At 57.3% G+C, this 18208-nt stretch overlaps 3 protein-coding genes across 15 annotated transcripts in view; 2 read left to right on the top strand and 1 right to left on the bottom strand.

The window, feature by feature from the left end:
• Positions 1-2947, top strand: part of NUDT3 (nudix hydrolase 3) — a 150488-nt gene extending 147541 nt beyond the window's left edge. Inside the window, exon 6 of the mRNA XM_038005986.2 lies at positions 646-2947. The gene's annotated coding sequence lies outside the window, so the exon portion shown is untranslated. The remainder of the gene's footprint in view (positions 1-645) is intronic.
• An 871-nt stretch (positions 2948-3818) lies between these two features.
• On the top strand, positions 3819-6957 carry SMIM29 (small integral membrane protein 29). 6 transcript variants are annotated; one of them, XM_073005924.1, is made up of 5 exons: positions 3819-3998; positions 5490-5677; positions 5868-5893; positions 6214-6319; positions 6495-6957. In XM_073005924.1, the coding sequence occupies exons 2-5, from the start codon at positions 5567-5569 to the stop codon at positions 6558-6560; spliced, it is 309 nt and encodes a 102-aa protein (XP_072862025.1). In that variant the 5' UTR covers positions 3819-3998; positions 5490-5566; the 3' UTR covers positions 6561-6957. The 6 variants fall into 6 exon arrangements, with proteins under 6 accessions (XP_072862025.1, XP_037861916.1, XP_037861919.1 ...); XM_038005988.2 differs by lacking the exon at positions 3819-3998 and adding an exon at positions 4049-4642 and having other exon boundaries at positions 5490-5617; XM_038005991.2 differs by lacking the exon at positions 3819-3998 and adding an exon at positions 4052-4388 and having other exon boundaries at positions 5490-5617.
• A 165-nt stretch (positions 6958-7122) lies between these two features.
• HMGA1 (high mobility group AT-hook 1) lies at positions 7123-16818 on the bottom strand. Of its 8 annotated transcripts, none has more exons than XM_007972893.3 (6): positions 16690-16818; positions 16334-16447; positions 12755-12933; positions 10547-10630; positions 9820-9870; positions 7123-8523 (listed from the first exon to the last, which is right to left on the bottom strand). In XM_007972893.3, the coding sequence occupies exons 3-6, from the start codon at positions 12887-12889 to the stop codon at positions 8470-8472; spliced, it is 324 nt and encodes a 107-aa protein (XP_007971084.1). In that variant the 5' UTR covers positions 12890-12933; positions 16334-16447; positions 16690-16818; the 3' UTR covers positions 7123-8469. The 8 variants fall into 8 exon arrangements, with proteins under 8 accessions (XP_007971084.1, XP_007971088.1, XP_007971089.1 ...); XM_007972897.3 differs by having other exon boundaries at positions 12788-12933; XM_007972898.3 differs by lacking the exon at positions 16334-16447 and having other exon boundaries at positions 12788-12933; positions 16690-16803.
• Between the last annotated feature and the right edge of the window lie 1390 nt (positions 16819-18208).

Raw genomic sequence — 18208 nt, 5'->3', positions numbered from 1 at the left:
TCAAGTTCACTTGTCTTTTCTTCTGTAATATCTAACCTGCCATTAATCCTGTCCAGTGTGATTAATCCTGTCAAGTATGGTTTTTTAAAAAATCTGATATTGTAGTTTTCATCTCTAGAAGATCACTGGGATATTTTTCATACATTCCTTGTCTTAAGTGCTGGGATTACAAGTGTGAGCCACTGCACCCAGCCAGGGTCCTTTTTTTTTTTTTAATTTTTGAGACAGAGTTTCACTCTTGTCACCCAGGCTGGAGTACAATGGCGTGATCTTGGTTCACTGCAACCTGTGCCTCCTGGGTTCAAGTGATTCTCCTGCCTCAGTCTCCTGAGTAGCTGGAATTACAGGCTTCCGCCACCATGCCCGGCTAATTTTCGTATTTTTAGTAGAGACGGGGTTTCACCTCTTTGGCCAGGCTGGTCTCGAACTCCTGACATCAGGTGATCCACCACCTCGGCCTCCCAAAGTGCTAGGATTAGAGGCATGAGCCACCACACCCGGCCACCAGGGTCCATTTTTTAACGGATGTCAGATATTATAAAAACTGGGTATTTTTGCCTTCCTATAAATCTTCTTGAGCTTCATTCTAGAAGTTAACCGAAAATAGTTCAATCCTTTCAGGTCTTGCTTTTTTGGTTTGTTCAGTGCATCCGGAGCTGGAGGACACCAGGATGAGTGAGGCATTAGCTGAAGTGGGCAGACAAGTCCAGGCACTAACCACAGCAGCATGGATAAGGAGGCAGTCAAAACTCGAGCAGCAGAGCACAATGTCGTCTCAGCCCCCCCAGCCTCCCGCTTCCTGAAATGGCAGCTGCACGAAGAGGGAAGGCAGAGCGGCAGTTTTCCTGGCTATACTTGGAGGTACTCTCATCAGATATGAAGCTTGAACACAGGAAGACACCAGGCCTCAAATGTAGCTCTGGGGCAGCTGTCAGCAGAGAGTTGTCCAAGAAGAGAGGCCCACCTGTCATGTCATCCCACTCTGCCGTTAATGATCAGGCCAAGGGCCCTGAGAAGTCATCACACTGCTTAGGCATCAACTGACTCATCTGCAAATCGCGGTTGCTCCACCTGCCCTGCCTAGCTCACAAGGGTGTTCTCTCTTAGGAGTAAAGAAAGTAAAACCTGGCCAGGCGTGGTGGCTCACGCCTATAATCCCAGCACTTTGGGAGGCTGAGGCAGGTGAATCATCTGAGGTCAGGAGTCAGAGATCAGCCTGGCCAACATGTTGAAACCCCATCTCTACTAAAAATACAAAAATTAGCCAGGCATGGTGGTGCACACCTATAGTCCCAGCTACTCAGGAGGCTGAGGCAGGAGAATCGCTTGAACCAGGGAGGTGGAGGTTGCAGTGAGCTGAGATCGTGCCACTGCACTCCAGCCTGGATGACAGAGCGAAACTCCATCTCAGGAGAGGGGGGGCAAAAAAAAGGAAAAGAAAGTAAAATCTTTACTGGGTCTCTGGCCCTGAGAGTGGCTTTCTCCACATACCCCTCTAAGCAATGTGACCACTGGGCCTGCTCATAGAGGGCCCTCAAGATTTGTGGTTAGAAGGCCTGAGGAACTGGACAAAAGTTGAATGTGTGGGCAGTCATAAGGGCCTAAGTTCTCAAACCCCATCACTTACCCTCAGCTTGCTTGCAAGGCGTGGCAGGCCCAGCTCTGTCTGACAGAAGCCTAGGGTGAGGGGTCTCCCTACTCTCCAGACTCAAAAGCTTGAGAGCAGTAGGAGATCCAACTGGAGCTTCCAGACTCACATACTTCTTTCAGTCCTTTCCCTCCATCCTTGATTCCCCACGACAGTCAGATGGTGGTGTCTGGAGACAAGGGATCAAAGTTCCCATCTGCCCTCTGACCTCTGCACCAGACCTGCCCTCATCCAGCCTTCCCTGGAAGGGCCTGAGGAAACCTGTAGCTGGACCAGACGAAGCAATTCACCCATGTTGGCACCATTGGCTGCCTCTAGCTAATAGGGCCTGGGCTCCCAGAACCTCACATCTGCCCCTAAGGGTTCCTCTGGCAAGAACAGGTGACCTAGATCATGCCTTTTGCCCATTACCACCTGGTGATCCAGGAGGGCTTTAGCCTGGTTCAGCTGCCAGGTTCTGGGGTGGTTTCCATAATCTGCCAGTCAGTTTTCCCAATCGCGTGTGATTTTGGGGGGGTAGAGGAGGGTCTGCTACAAAACTATATATATGTATGTGTGTGTGTGTGTGTGTATATATATATATGCATATGTATACACACACATACATGTTTGATGTAACTGTAGATTCATATATAGTTGTAAGAAATCATACAGAGAGGGCTGGGTGCGGTGGATCATGCCTGTAATCCCAGCACTTTGAGGGGCCGAGGCGGGCGGATCAGGAGGTCAGGAGATTGAGACCATCCTGGCTAACACCGTGAAACCCCGTCTCTACTAAAAATACAAAAAATTAGCTGGGCGTGGTGGCCGGTGCCTGTAGTCCCAGCTACTCAGGAGGCTGAGGCAGAATGGCGTGAATGTGGGAGGTGGAGCTTGCAGTGAACTGAGATCGCGCCGCTGCACTCCAGCCTGTGACAGCGTGAGACTCCGTCTCAAAAAAACAAAAAAAGAAAAAAAAGAAAAAAAAATCATACAGAGAGGCCGGGTGCGGTGGCTCACGCCTGTAATTGCAGCACTTTGGGAGGCTGAGGTGGGCGAATCACCTGAGGTCAGGTGTTCTAAACTAGCCTGGCCAACATGGTGAAACCCCGTCTCTACTGAAAATACAAAAATTAGCCGGGCATGGTGGCAGGCACCTGTAGTCCCATCTACTCGGGAGGCTGAGGCAGGAGTATCACTTGAACCTGGGAGGCGGAGATTGCAGTGAGCCAGGATCGTGCCACTGCACTCCAGCCTGCTTGACAGAGCAAGACTCCATCTCCAAATAATAATAATAATAATAATAATAATACAGAAAGATTGTGTACACTTTGCTTAAATTCCCCCAATGCCTGTAATCCCAGGACTTTGGCAGGCCGAGGTGGGCAGATCACGAGGTCAGGACATCGAGACCATCCTGGCTAACACAGTGAAACCTGTCTCTACTAAAAATGCAAAAAAATTAGCCGGGCCTGGTGGTGGGCGCCCCTAGTTCCAGCTACTCCCACTCCAGCCTGGGTGACAGAGCGAGACTCTGTCTCAAAAAAAAAAAAAAAAAAAAAAAAAATCCCAGAATGATAACGTTTTACAAAACTGTAATAATCGCAACCAGAATATTGACACTGGTAAATTCCACTGGCCTTAGTCAGATTTTCCCAGTAAATGTGTGCCATTTTAATGATAAGACCACAAAAGCTTTGATCCAAGTTTACCAACTTAGCAAGTTGCCTTTGACCCAGGGGAACCTCACCCCACCGCTTCGTGTGTTCCCTAAAACCGACAACAGGTGAACAGGAGGAACTTAACATTTCAGGGGATATTATGTGGTAAGCTCCCTGCTCATGTCATCATTTAATCCTCACAATAGGCCGGGCACGGTTGCTCACGTCTGAAATCCCAGCACTTTGGGAGGTTGAGGCAGGCAGATCACTTGAGGTCACAAGTTCGAGACCAGCCTGGCCAACACGGTGAAACTCTGTCTCGACTAAAAATACAAAAAAATTAGCCGGGCGTGGTGGTGCGCGCCTATAATCCCAGCTACTGGAGAGCTGAGGCAGGAAAATCGCTTGAGCCCAGGAAACGGAGGGTGCAGTGAACCAAGATCGCGCCACTGCACTCCAGCCTGGGCGACAGAGCCAGACTCCATCTCAAAAAAAAAAAAAAAAAAAAAAAAAAAAAGGCGCAGAGAGGGTGGGCGTGCTAGGGCCCCCGGTAGCCCAGTCCTGCCGCACTCTACCAGTCGAGCACAGCCCGAAGGCCAGGGAACAAACACAGAAGGAGGCCGAGTGGGCCCGGAACAGGGTCCTGCCGCGAAGGGCCTGAGTTCAACGTTAGAGCGCGGCGCGACCCTACTCTGGCTGCAACGAGACGGGTGAGTGAGGTGGTCGCCGGGGATCTCCCGGAATCAGAGCTCCTGACGCGGGAGGGCCAGGGGCCTCCGGAAAACTGCGCGCGCCCCGCCCTGCCCAATCCTGCCCCGAGCCGCCCGCTCCTCCCCCGCTGCGTAGCCCTCGGCTGCCCCCTGCCGCCGCGGGGCGGACCCTGCAAGCCCCGCTGTCCCCGCCTTCGCACCGCCCACCCCCGCCTCCGGATTGGCGGCTCCAGAAATCTCCAGGCCACCCGCTTTCCGCTACCGGATTGGCTGCGCCCGGGCGCTAAGGCCCGGCCCATTTCCCCGGGTCCTTTGATCACGCGCCTGACGGCTTTTCCGGGGCCGGGGAGCCAACCGAGGGCGTTCCTGTCGGGGCTGCAGCGGCGGGAGGTAAGGCATGGCCAGGCCGGCTGGGCTGCAGAGCGCCGGCACGGGTCCACGCCTCGGGGTGCCAGGCTTCCAGGATGTTCGGGCGCGGGGCGGCTCATCCGCGTCCCCCAACACCCCCCACCTCCGGCCTGAGCCTCCCAGCGCCGTGGGAACCACCTCCTGTCCGCTGTTGCTGGCCCGCATCCTAGCAGCGGCCTGACGCCCTCCCCACCCTGGCATGCCCCCTTGGCCTGGGACGATGAGCATACGACTGGGTAAGGGCAAGCTCGATGCCCCGTGCCCTACGGACACGGGGGTAGGTCGTTCATACCTTGCCCTCTGATAGAGACTCAAGCGAACCTGGGTCGCGGACCTTGGGCCATCAGCGTGCAAACCGCCCCAGGACGATCTCTTTGCTTCTGTCGATGGGGACTGACCCTCTCCACCTCTGCCTGTCAGCCCAGGCCAGGAGGGGAGGGACCTGGGCGGAGCCCTGGGTGGAGACAAGAGGAAGGTGACATCATCTTGAAGATACAATCCAGCTTTACCCACTCGTGTCCACCCTGGCACACGAAACCGATGGGGCAGAGGGTGTTCGGGCTGTATGTCTGAGGTGACACCAGGGACAAGGGCATATAACTCAGGCATGGAGCCCATCGCTTGAAGTGGGATTGGACCAGGATGGAAGCGGAACTCCTTCAGATGCTCCCACCTCACCCCTGGCTGCAGTGCAGGTCCCTCCTTTAGACCTCATTTATCCATTTTGCTCCACTGGACAGGTACTGGCAGCCCAATGCCCCAAAAGGGCTGGGGCAGGCACTGGAAACCTGCACTTCTTTCCCCAGTTGAGACTTGTAAATGTCTCTAGCTGGGCCCCGCCCTGATATAGGGATAGGAGTTGGGCAGGACTCAGCCCTGGATCCAGGCCTTCCCTTGATCCCCTTTCCTGCCAGGATTTGCCAAGACTCACTGGAGGGTTATACCCGGTACATCTACCTGGAGGATCCCTCCTCCCAGGATTTGACCTGGGACCAGTTTTCATAGATCTCCAGCTCTGGGGAAGGGATCCAGAGTCTGGATGTCACCTGGGTGCAACTGATAACCTCCCTTCCTCCTCCCCAGGGAGCCCAGTGGAGGCGCCCTCCCGAAGTGCCACTGCCCATGCTGACCAACCACCCAGCCCTCCGGCTGCTGATGTCATGAGTAACACCACTGTGCCCAATGCCCCCCAGGCCAACAGCGACTCCATGGTGGGCTATGTGTTGGGGCCCTTCTTCCTCATCACCCTGGTCGGGGTGGTGGTGGCTGTGGTAAGGAGCCCTCATATACACACACAGACACCCACAGCTTTGCTAAGGCAGGGGCTGGGTGGGCCTGGTCCAGTCTGCACAGAGTCCCCACTGTCCTGTTGAGGGAGTGAAGGGTGTGGAGGTGGGCCTCTCTCTGCTTGTGGGCCTTCCCGGGCTCAGCAGCCCCCATAGTGCTGTGTCTCTGTTGCAGGTGATGTATGTACAGAAGAAAAAGCGGTGAGTGTCCCTGTCTCCCCACCTGCCCTATCCCCACACCCATTCTGAAATTCCTGCTCATAGGCTCTGAGTTTTCTGTAAGATGTCCCTCAGCCATCCTGATACAAGCCTGAATTTTGTTTTCCTTGCCCCAGCCTGAGGTTACTCACTGGGGAAAGCCCCTTTGTAGAATCAGGGTTGTATTCTTGGAACTATAGTGTGTCCCAAAAGGCACCCACTGGAAGTGCCCCTGCCTGGGAGAGGGAGGCGAGATGGGGCAGCCAGGTGTTTGATGAGGGCTGGGGGGCCTCCTAGGCTGAGTCCCCTCCCCTGCTCCCCAGGGTGGACCGGCTGCGCCATCACCTGCTCCCCATGTACAGCTATGACCCAGCCGAGGAACTGCATGAGGCTGAGCAGGAGCTGCTCTCTGACATGGGAGACCCCAAGGTGAGCACTTGGGCACCAGGGGGAGAATGAGGCAAGGTGGGGGTTAGCCCTGTTCCCAGCCATACTCGTCCACACTGAAACCAGAGCCTGGTTCTGCTTACTTGGGCTGTAACTGAGTGCTGCAGACTCCCAGGGAACACAGCCCAGCCTTGTGGTGTGGTCCCTTGCCCGACAGGTGGTACATGGCTGGCAGAGTGGCTACCAGCACAAGCGGATGCCGCTGCTGGATGTCAAGACGTGACCTGACCCCCTTGCCCCACCCTTCAGAGCCTGCCGTCCTGGACTGCCTGGGGCCCTGCCATCAGCCTGCTTCCCCTGGCTCCCCCTGCTGGGTGCTGGGTCTCCCATTTCTCCCTCCACCCACCCTCAGCATCTGCTTCCCACGCCCTCACCATCACCTCACTGCCCCCAGGCCTTCTGCCCTTTGTGGGTATCGAGCTCACTGCCCACCCACAGGCACTCATGGGAGGTTTTCCTTCTGGGATGGGGGTGGCTGGGAGACACCTTTGCTTTCTCTAGCCCTCCTGGGCTTGGCTTGGGCATAAATACCCAGGAGGGCTTTGGAGTTGTTTCCATGGTGATGGGGCCAGATGTATAGTATTCAGTATATATTTTGTAAATAAAACGTTTTGTGGCTAGGGGTTTTGTTGATTTCATCAAGAGGCTTAAAATGACCTTCCTCTGAGGTGATTCCAGTGCTGTTTCCCCTCCCTTCCCACAGCCTGAAGGACAGGGCCAGAACACAAGTGTCACCTACCCTACCTGCCCCAGGCTTTAGGGGCACACACCACAGTAGACTCCAGTCCAGAAAAGGATATTTTTTTTTTATTCAAGTAACTGCAAATAGGAAACCAGAGGGGGAGCCCCAGGCTGGGACAAATCACGGCTACCCCTCCCCAACAGAACAGGGGGAGGAGGCGGCCCCTACACCCTTTATGGTCGATTTGGGCCCCCTTGCTCACTCTGCTGCAGCATCCTAGGGGCAGGGCCCCACCTTCCCTGGGACTGGGGTAGTCGGTCACCCAGCCTGCCATGCCCCAGCCCCTCTTCCCCACAAAGAGTATCTTGGGGGAGGGATCGTGGGCAGAACAGGAGGCAATGAGGATGAACATTTGGCGCTGGTAGCAGCAGCAATGACGGATGTCGAAGAATGGAACATTGAACAAAAAACAACACAACTGTCCAGAGGTAGTTTGTGAACAGAGGAAAAATGGAACCAGAACCTTGGGGGGCAGGGAGGAGCAGGAGGGGGGTTGGGAGAGGGCAGGGTGAGCTCCTTGTTATTGGTGCCCCATCTGAGGAGGGGGAAATGGCTGAGTGGCGGAAGCAAAGTAGGGTGAGGGGAGCAGCCCCAGCCCACCTCAGGTGACGGCCACAGGGCTCGTGGGCCTCACCTGAACAATAAGCGACTGCATCTCCATCACCACCACATGTACTCAGATCCCAGGCGGAGGGCAAGGGGGCTGTGGCCACAGTGAAGCGGGAGTAAGGACACACCCCTCCTGCCTTCCTGGAGCCAAAGGGGGCTGCCCAACCTAGTGCAGGGACTAGGGAAGGTGGGGAAGGATGAAAAGTGTGAGCCCCATGTGGTGACAAAGACAGTTTGGCTGGGGGAATGCTGGGGCCAGCACCCCCTCCACTGGCCACACCTGCTGCTGCCAGGGCAGTGGAGTAGGGCGGGCCAGGATGAGATGGGGCTTGGGCCCCTTTTAAGGCCAGGGGAACCCTCCCAGGTCCCACTACAGGAAGCCAGAGGGAACAGTGAAGGAGCAGAGAGAGCGCCCCCAAACCAAAAGCCCAGAGAGCAATGTCCCTACCACCAAGGGAGTGGGGACGCAGCAGGTGCAGGGTGCGGCTAAGTGGGATGTTAGCCTTGTCCAGGAGGGCATGTGTGTATGCGTGGGTGGGCGGGGGGAGCTGGGAACTGAGGCCAGGGGAAAACTGCTCCCCACTCAGCCCATGGGAGCCCTGCAGCGGCTGGTGTGCTGTGTAGTGTGGTGGTGAGGGCACAGGTGGAAGATGGGGGTGGCGGCCAGAGGCGGTGGTGATGGTGGGCCTGGGAAAGGGGCGGGGGCGGTGGGAGCGGAGCAAAGCTGTCCAGTCCCAGAAGGAAGCTGCTCCTCCAGTGAGGGGCAGGCGGCACGCATGGGTCACTGCTCCTCCTCCGAGGATTCCTGCGAGATGCCCTCCTCTTCCTCCTTCTCCTGCGAGGTGGGCAGTTGTTGGTGTGAGCTCTGGCCTGGCCCCCCTCTTCCACCCCCAGAGGCTGGCCCCCACCCGCTCCCTGCACTCCCTGGCTCTCCTGAAGAGGGATGAGTCAGGGCTGAGTGTGTGGGTGACTCAGCAACCTCCACGGCCCGGCTTCATTCATAAAAAGAATTTAAAAGGAGGAAAAAACCCCACACACATGCTGCTGTCACCCAGAGCCAGAAGCCAAGCCCCCTTGGCCCCTAAGCCCATGGAGCACAGGACAGAGCTCAGGGCAGCACTGAGCTTCAGGACGTGACTGGCTCCCTAGGGGAGAAGAGGTGGGGAGGAGGTGGCTGGGGGAGGAAATGGGAAGGGGTGGCTGGAAGGTACATGAGCCCTCTGGTGGGTGCAGGGGAACCAGGTCCTTGGCCCACAGGGGCAGATGCTATGCTGTGGTGCCCTGGCCCTCGGGAGTGGCCGAGGGCTGACCCCAGGCCGGGGTGGGGAGGAAGGGGAAGTGTGTGCCGCCGGGGCTCACTCACTGGGCGGGAATGTCGGGACACCACACGGGGCTACAGCCCCCGTGCCAGGCACAAACTCCAAAACAACTTGTTTCCTGTTACTCACTCTTGGGGCCTGGCCAGCAGCACCCCCTACCCCCCTCCACCCCAGCAGTGGCTCAGCTCGAGGAATGACAGCTTCAGGGATTTGAGGGGGCAGGCTGGGGGTAAGAGAGGGCCAGGAGCTGGAAGGCTGGGGTGACCCTAACTGCAGTGGCCCCCTAGAGGCAGCCTACTGACTCAGCCCACCGAGCCTTTCCACCAGCTGTTTGAGGGCCCAGAAGTGGATGGTGCCCTTCAGTGCAGTGTGGTGGGTTACATCAGAACTCCAGCACTGACCCCTCCCAGGGCCCAGCTCCTTCACTGTTTCTCTTCTCCAGAGGATGATAGGAAGGACAAACCTTGCCCTGTGGCTTCCTTTCCTCATCTCTAACTGAGGGGGATGCAGGCTAGATGACTTCCCAGATTTCCCCCAGAAGTTCTGAGGATTCTAGGAGCAGGAGAGGGACCCCCCACACAACTAGGGCAGGGCAGGGGGATGTGGTCTGGTTTGTACCTGGGACCCCTCACTTCTCATGGGCACAGCCCAGGCCAGGCACCCTCCCCGCTCTGGACTTCTGTAAAATCTGATGTCCCAGCAGGTCAGGGACAGCCTTTCCATAGGGGATGCATAGCATTAGGTACTGTGTACTCTTAATACCCTCACTCAAAGAGCCCACGAGGCAAGCAGCAGTCTGCTTCTTCACCTACCAGTTTTTTGGGTCTGCCCCTTGGTTTCCTTCCTGGAGTTGTGGTGGTTTTCTAGAGGGTTAGAGAAAATATCTCCTAAGTCCAAAATGCTCAACAGTGCTCACCTGATGCCCAATGGTGAGGGAGGGGCAGACCTACCTGCCTGTTCAGGGCGGCCCAACACTCTCACCCAACAGGCCCACCCAAGTCCAGCTGGCGATGACTGGCCAGCCACATTTGCCCCCTCAACATACACACACGCCCCCTACTCCCATCTCCACCCATGACTCAGAGGATATGAGTCGTGTCTTAGAAAAAATAAAATAAAAAACAAAACAACTTTTCTGAAAGGCTGATGCCACTGTGAATCTGGCCTTTGCTGCCTGTCCCCACCCCTTCAGGCTCCAGGGGACCCCAAGAGGAGAAGGTAACATTCTCAGCCCAGGGGCTGGCAAGGACCCTCCACTCTTCCCACTCCGCCTTTCTCTAGATCAGGAAAACCGTGGGACTTCTGACCTCATCTCCGCATTGTCCTGAGCAGGACCAACCCCACAGAAGTGAGACCTTAGTCACTGCCCCACTCTCCCCAATTAGCAAAGACTCATTGCCACCCCTGTACCAGGGAAGGGGGTGCACAACTGGGATGACTGAGCCCCTTCCCAGACCTCCCCACAGCCGTGGCCATGGAGCCAATAAGGGGATCCTCTGCTGGTCATCCACCCAGGGCTGGTCCCATCTCAAGTCTCACCCGGGTCTTGGCAGCACCCTTGTTTTTGCTTCCCTTTGGTCGGCCCCGAGGTCTCTTAGGTGTTGGCACTTCGCTGGGCTCCTTCTGTAAAGACAGAGAGGATAGTCAGGGACAGTCACTACCTGTGTTTCCATCCCCTTAGAAGACACAGCCCTCTGCCTCCTCAACAAGGTTAAGTCAGCAAGAACCAAGAACCACCTCTGACCCAGGAATCCCGTCAGGATCCAAAGCTCCAGTTTGAGCATCTTTGCAAAGTGCCTCCCACCCCTCCCCTTGCCTCCCTGCAGACTTCTAAGACGCAAAATGACAAGAGCCCAGAAGACCCCTAGGAAAAGCATTCTGGGGACAGAAAGATACTGTTAGGTGGCTCTGCCCAAGTGTCAGTTCTGACACTGATCTTGGGCAGGATATGTAATGCTGGAGCCTCAGTTTCCTCATCTATAAATGGTACAGACTTCCCTCGCAGGGCTGTCATGGAGATTAAATGGGTAATGTATGGTTATTTGGCACTGTCCTGTGATCACTGCCCACCCTCTCAGATGACCTATGCTGGACACACACTCCCTGCCTGCACTTACAAACCTGGAGCCCATCCAGGCTGCCCCCAGATAAGGGGAATTACAGCCGGACCCCAGAGATCCCTGCCATCATTCCCACTGAAATTTTAATAAGCCCTAAATAGAATAAAAAGCTGCTGCATAATGCATAGAAGGTACATGGTGAAGGCGCGCCAGCTACTGTTTCCTAGGGGGCTGCCCATGGCCTGTCTATAACCAGGATCCAGTAATCCAGCACCCCGCTTGACACCTCCCACTGACCATGGCTAACAGCTGGGGTAGGAGGGGAGGCTGAGGGAGCTAGGCTAAGAGGACAAATGATCCCACCCCAGGCTCTAAAGGTGGCTGCCGAATTCCAACACAGCAGACTCATCACAGTTCATGTCTCCCTAGGCCCAGGTCAGCACAGACCACTCTCCACCTTATGGACAGGGAAAACCTGCAGATGAACAACCTACATCATGTTTAAAGGGCAGAGGTCAACCTCAACTCCTCTTACCTCCTCCCCAAGGAAGGGAAGTAACTGGGCTTCACCAACAGCTACCCCTCACTTGGGTGACAGCTGCCTCTGTAAGAGGCCAATACGGCCCCCCCAGCCCAAGTGGCCATGCTCCCTAGGGTGCCCCACAGTGCCAGGCTGGCAGCCTCATCCTTCTATGAGGACCTTGTGGGGAGAGCAGCACCAGGGTTCTGAGGGTCACTGACACAAACTCCCCAACATTTTTGACTTCTTGGGCTTCAATTTCCATCTACAGTGCCAGGGGCAATGCCCATTCCAGAACTACTCATAACATGGCCTGTGCATGAACAGGTGCAGGTCCACGTAGGTACCTGTTTCTCACCTGGGATGAGGAAGTACAAGAATCAACCATAAGTACTCAGAAACTTTACAGCAAATTGACAAAAATCATTTTACGTGCACTGAAACTAATTATTAAAAACCCTGAGCTTCTGTGTGTGTTTTTATTTTTGTTCATTCATCTTTTTTATTTGTTTATTTTTTTTGAGAAAGAGTCTCGCTCTGTCGCCCAGGCTGGAGTGCAGTGGCATGATTTCGGCTCACTGCAAGCTCCACCTCCCAGGTTCAAGGCCATTCTCCCGCCACAACCTACAGAGTAGCTGGGACTACTGGCGCCCGCCACCACGCCTGGCTAATTTTTTGTATTTTCAGTAGAGACGGGGTTTCACAGTGTTAGCCAGGATGGTCTCAATCTACCTAGTAATCCGTCCGCCTCTGCCTCCCAAAGTGCTGGAATTACAGGCGTGAGCCACTGCATCCGGATGTTCATTCATCTTTACTACATTTTAAAATCACCGGTCCACAGTGGACTGGAAATTAAGAAATAGGTGAGTGTTTTAAGCAAGCACCGGGTACATGACCTCTGGGGTGCTTTAGGTTTGACTTTCTGCCACTGGCTTCAGAATTCATCTTGAATTCCTCGGCCCCCCGTTCTCTCCTGGTGGTCTCTAGAGATCTGAGCAGAGTTGCAAGTGGGGCAGGAGTAGACACAGGTGGGAGGACACACCCACATGCTTACTGCACAGAATTATTCTGCACCCTCCATGCATGTTCTCGCCTGCTGAATGAAACTCCAGGCACCTCCCTAGCCCCAAAGGGTAAACCGAGTGAAGCAAAGGTTTGGACACCCACCTGACTCCCTACCAGCGCTGTCCCGGGACTCACCGGAGGCTGCTTGCGCGGCCTGCCCCGGCCCCGCTTCTCAGTGCCGTCCTTTTCCTGCTTGGAGGCCAAGGGCTGGCTGGACTTCGAGCTCGACTCGCTCATCTTCCCTTCTCTAAGGAACAGGTGGAAGAGTGATGGCTGGGATGCTAGGAAACAGAAAAGTGCTTTTAGACAAACATCTCACTTCAGCCACTTTCTACCTCCTCATCACCCATACCTTCGAGGCACACTGCAGAAAACTGCTCCCAGGGGCCCTGAGGCCTCCTACTCTGCCCAGGATGGAGGGGTCTGCCCACCCCCAGATGCTGCCAAGGGCGGGGAAGGGCCGTTGGCCCTAATCAGCTCCTTATCTATCTCCTGTTAAGAAGGGCTCTTTGTTGTCCTGCCTTAACACCGCCCCAATGGAGCAGGGTGGGGGGGTCCCAGGAGGTACAGCCAGCCCAGACCTAGCTACATGGGTGAGGCCGCCCTGGGACAAAGGTGTGGGGAGGTGGGGTCTGACATATTGCCAGCATCCCCTCCTTCTGTAGCCAACTGCTGCCCTTTGTCTTTAAGAGAAAACCCAGTCTACGCAGTTCAGTGGGGACTAGAAAAAAAATGGAAAGAATGAGACCTTGCGATCCGGCAGCTACGGACATTGATCCCCTGCCCACCTCACTGACAATATTGCCTATCTGGCAAGGTCCAAGACTCAGGACCAAAAAGAGCCAATCACATAGCTAGGGGGTGCCCACCCATCAGCTCTCTTCTCTGTTCTCACCCAGGGTAAATCCCTGGACGATTCAAAGATTGGTATAATTGAGGGAGGGAGGAGATGGTTGAAGCTACAGTGGGTGAGGTGAGGGAGGAAAGGGAGCCCAAAGCCAAAGGCCATCCTCCTCTTTCCCCTTACCCCTTCTCTGCCCAACTGGAGTCAGATGGGACTTTGTCAGATGGGCAGGGAATTCTCCCAACTGAAATGCACTAACAGACCCTAGCTGGCCCCCTGGCAGGGCTCATCCTAAAAAGCTTCTTGGTCATTTTCTAGCATCTTCCTTCTTCTTAAGGGTCTGTTGGGGTTTAATTAACCCTATCAATTTTTAGTTTTCCTAAAACTTCCCACTGGAAGGATGGCCTGCAACCAGTATTTTGAACACCCTGTACTACAGGCTTAGAAACGACAGTTCTCCACATCTTCATCCCAGTCCTTATCACCCACAGGCTACAGATAGATGAGACGCCGGAGGCCTAGGCTCCACATTTTTCCAGTAACCAATCCCTGCCTGCCCACAGTAAGGGGTGGGCCCAAGCGGCTCCACTTCTGAAACCCTCTCAATCTGTAAGATCAAGGTAATTATAAGGTGCCTGCCTGAACTACTCCTGACTGCTTCAAGGATCAAACTAGGTAACAGTTTAGAAAAACTTAAAATAATGGAAAGAAATCTTCACTCTAACCAAAATAAGAACTAGACCATTTGAAAATGATTTATGGGCCAGGTGAGGTGACTCATGCCTGTAATCCTAGCACTTTGGGATGCCAAGGCAGGAGGACTGCTTGAGGTCAGGAGTTCGAGACCAGCCTGGACAATACGGTGGGACCCCCGTGTCTAATTTAAAAGAAGAAAAAAAAAAAAAAGAGTTTTTACCCCAATGAGAGGAAAAAAACATTTTTCCGAACTTGTGATTTCTGGAGGGCCCAGGACCTCCATTCTCAAGCATCAAGAGACCCTCCAGACAGCGGGACTTTGCTAATTATTCTATCTTATAATGTTTCAGACTTGGAGACCCTTTTAAACAAGGTGGTTGGTGATTTATCCTGCTCCATCATTAGTGGCTTGGCCTGCTATGCAATTACAGGCAATGATTAGAATCTTATATTACACCACAGGTCCCCCTTCAAACTAAACATCAAAATTAATCAACTAAACGAGTGCTGACCTCATATAAGGTCTGCCCGAGGCCCCCTCATCGAGGGGGTTCCAGTTGGGCGAAGCCAGTCCGGAATCCCAGAGAGCCTGGCCCGGCCTGCCTAGAGATCTTGGCGGGTCTCCCTGGAAGCTCTCATACCATCTGGTGCCTCCCCACCTCTTGCTGCTGGGGACCCTTTAATCCCCCTCAGCCAACCCCCCACGAACTAAACGAAGGCCCAAGGCCCTTTCCAGTGAGGCCAAGAAACGCTCGTCTCTTCCACCTGTTTCGGAACATCAGAGGCCTGTCCTGTAGGAACTACATTTAGGGCCTAACCCCAATCCCTCACTTTGTAATAAGCCCGCTTGGGCCTCAAGCCTATCTCCTCCATACGCTGTGCACGCAAAGTGTGCTCCCCGAATATTTAAGGACTCTGCAGCAAAGGCCCTAGGAAATTATCTTGGGGGTTCCCTTATTTTCTTCCCCGTCCCCCGTAAAATGGTGGCCCAGAGAAGCCTGATGAGTTGCCGAAGGTCACACAGCAAGTTGGCGAGCAGGAAAAAGTAGGTTCCCGGAGACCCTTTCAACCCGCCACTTTGCCTACCCGCCTAGCGGCTAGGGCTAAGCCCCCGAGGCATCAGGCTCCAGACCCGGCCCCAGGGTGACTCTGCAAGTGTCTGCGCCTGGCCGTTGCAGGCCGGCCGGCGGGACTAGGGGCCAGGGCGCGCGGGGGGAGGGGCGCAGGCCGCTCCTGCAGGCGCGGGAAAGCAGCGCACCCCGACCGCATGCACCGCCACGCGGGTGCACCCGGCCCCACTTCCTGCCAGAGGGGGCACCCAAGCCCGCCTTGGGGCAGGAAACCTGGCGCGCGCGGGAGCGGGGGAGAGGAAGAAAGCCCCCTCCCTCCGTCCCCTCCCCGCAAAATAAAGCCCCAGAAGAAAAAAAAATAGAAACGGGGAGTCAAAGGGACTAGTTCCAACAGAGCCCAGCAAAGCAGCGAAACCAGTTTGTGGGGGCGGAGGGCAGGCCCGGCCCCTGGGGCTGAAGAGGCGCAGGCCAGGCCAGAGGTGGGGTCGGGGTGAAGCCCCAAACCCAGGCCCGCGCTCCGGCCTCATCTGCGGAGGGGGCGCGAGAGAAAGGCCGAGAGGGCGTAGGGCCGAATTTCGGGGTTCCTCCCCATCCCCCTCACTTCCAGAACTTCCCTGGGCTGCGGGGGGCGCCCGACCCCCCACTCTCCTGCCGCGCCGCAGCCCGTGTCTCTCCTCGCCCCTCACCCGGGCCCGGGCTCGGGCTCCGGCGGGAGCGGCCGCCGCGCGAGGTGCGCCGGGCTCCTCCGGGCTCCGCCGGGTGCACAACTCGCGCTCGCCGCAGCTGCGCGCCCCCTCCCCCACCGCGCGCCTTTCCCGGGTCCCCGCCCCCCGCAGGGCGCCCGCGGCGCGGGGGAAGGGGTGCGGGCGTCCTCCCCGCGCCGCCGGGCCCCGCCGCCCGCCCCCGCGCCGCGCGGCCCTCCCCCGCCGCCGGCTCGCACCGCCCCGGCCTGGGAATAAAGCCGGCGGCGCGCGCTGCAGCCCCGGGCGGCTCACAGGAGGGGCGGCGTGCGGGCGGGGGCGCGGGCGCCCCCCTCCGCCGCCGCCGCCGCGGGCCCCGGGGACGACTCACCGCGAGCTCGGCCGCCGGCCTGCGGTGCGCGCTCCGGGTTGCCGGGAGCGGCGGTGCTGGGCGCTGAGGACCGGCCTGGCTCCGCCGCGGCCGCCGCTGGTAGCAAATGCGGATCTGAAACCGGGAGAGAGAGCAGAGGCGCTCAGAGACCGCCGCCGCCGCGTGCTCGCCGCCCAGGCCCCCGCGGGGTATTTATGTGTCACAGCCAGGCGGGGGGACAAAAATATTCCCCCTCCCCCGAAGGATGGCGAGGGGCAGGAAGCTGGGCACGGCCCGTGCGCGGCCTCAATAAATAAATAATTTAATTAAATTATAGATATAAAAAAAAGAAGCCACCGGAGCGGCCGCGAACTCACGCCTTCTTGGAGCCGCGCCAGCGCCAGAAATAGCCCCGGCTCGGAGTCCCAATTAGAGGAGCGCAGCACCGGCTCAGGGGAGCTTAAAAAGAGCGACCCAGGGGCAGGGGGGACGGGCCCGCCCGCGCCAGCCGTGTCACTCAGGGGGCGGGGCCATGCAAATGAGCCCGGGGATTTAAAAGGGCGGCCGCCCGCCAGCCGCCGCTGCCGCGCGGGTGGGTGCTGACGGCGGGGAGGGGCGTGTGGGAGGCCTGGGCTGCGAACTCGAGTCGACCGCCCACTCCTCGCAGTCCCGGACGGAGGAGGTGTGGGAAGGCACGCACAGAGGAGTCACGAAAGAGCTTCTCGCGGGGGGTGGTGACGGGTGGCGGTATCTTTCCTCCCTGGTACAGTGGTCCCAGGGAGAGTCACCTCTAGGGGCTTCCTGGGCGTGTGGGCCAGGCCCCCCCCCAGGGTGTGCGGGGGTGGACGGGGGTCCACGCGGGCCGAGGGGGTGAAGAGAAACGCGCTCGTTAGAGAGTTCCGCGGCCTACACGCCGCCCCCTCACTGAAATAGAGGGCTGGTAGATTTCCCCTGGGCGGACAGGTGTCAGCATGTGCCTTTCAGTGTCAACCCGCGTGTGGTTGATTGGTGAGATGCAAGTCTTGTGAAATTCAAACGTGAAACTTGTGAAATCCAAAGTGTTTTATTAATGGCCACCAGCGAGCCATGATCAAGGTGGAGCCTTCCAGCGAAACCAACGATTGGCTCGTTGGCAGGTACACCCAAGGGAAGCTTCATGCCTTGAGGTGACTTAGATGGTGTTCTGGAGGTACGCAGGCCCACTTGGGGACCTGGGCCCTTACGCTGGGACTGTAAATAAAAATAAAACGTGGGCCAGAGGTCGCCTGGAAGCGCTTTGAGGGCAGGGGCCGAGCACGCAGGCCATCTCCGCCACGCCTGGCCTGCCTGGCGCCCGGCTTAACAAAGACTTGTTGCACCGAGCGAGAAGGAAGCCAAAGGGGAAGATGGCGGGGAGGGCGGTGGGGGAGGAAAGGGCGCAGGCGGAGAGGCGCGCCCTGCAGGCCGGCCCGGGGCCTTCTCGGGCGCACCTCCCGCGCCCGGTCCCCGAGGCGGCCTTCCACACCTCCTGTGATGCAGGGAATTGAAATGCGCTCCAGTGACACACGGCTGTGACTCATGTTTTTCTCTGCTCCCCTTCTTCCCGGTCAGCCGAGGCCCTGGCCCAGCCCCCTCCTCAGGGGGCGAGCCGGCGGTGGAGGGGACGCAGGAAAGCCCTGGGCCCGGCGCGGAGGCGGGGTGGGGAGCGGCGGGCTGGGCCTCGCAGTTGCAGGAATGTGGCAGGAATGTTTCCGGTGGGGGTGGGGAGCGGGCGGGGGGTGGGCCCAGCCCCCACCCGTGCGGCGGGAAGCGCTCGGGGCCCGGGCAGCACGTGCTCGGCCGGGTGGGGGCGGGGGCGCCTGGGCGGGAAGGCGCCAGGGGCTGGGAGCGCGGGTTCAAAGGGGAGGGCGCGGGCCT

The sequence above is a fragment of the Chlorocebus sabaeus genome, chromosome 17 (assembly GCF_047675955.1).
Source record: "Chlorocebus sabaeus isolate Y175 chromosome 17, mChlSab1.0.hap1, whole genome shotgun sequence".
Taxonomy (NCBI): Eukaryota; Metazoa; Chordata; class Mammalia; order Primates; family Cercopithecidae; genus Chlorocebus; species Chlorocebus sabaeus.
This window is presented reverse-complemented; position numbering and strand designations above follow the sequence as displayed.

What these genes read in the sequence shown, in the direction of transcription:
- SMIM29 (XM_038005987.2), top strand. Translation starts at nt 4,606, where the DNA reads ATGCCCCCTTGGCCTGGGACGATGAGCATACGACTGG. An exon ending in TCGGGGTGGTGGTGGCTGTG is followed by an intron (nt 5,678 to 5,867) that starts GTAAGGAGCCCT and finishes TCTCTGTTGCAG; the next exon opens with GTGATGTATGTACAGAAGAA. An exon ending in CTGACATGGGAGACCCCAAG is followed by an intron (nt 6,320 to 6,494) that starts GTGAGCACTTGG and finishes CTTGCCCGACAG; the next exon opens with GTGGTACATGGCTGGCAGAG.
- HMGA1 (XM_007972893.3), bottom strand. Translation starts at nt 12,889, where the DNA reads ATGAGCGAGTCGAGCTCGAAGTCCAGCCAGCCCTTGGCCTCCAAGCAG. An exon ending in AGGGTGCTGCCAAGACCCGG is followed by an intron (nt 9,871 to 10,546) that starts GTGAGACTTGAG and finishes CTAACCCTCTAG; the next exon opens with AAAACCACCACAACTCCAGG. An exon ending in GGGGCAGACCCAAAAAACTG is followed by an intron (nt 8,524 to 9,819) that starts GTAGGTGAAGAA and finishes CCCACCTCGCAG; the next exon opens with GAGAAGGAGGAAGAGGAGGG.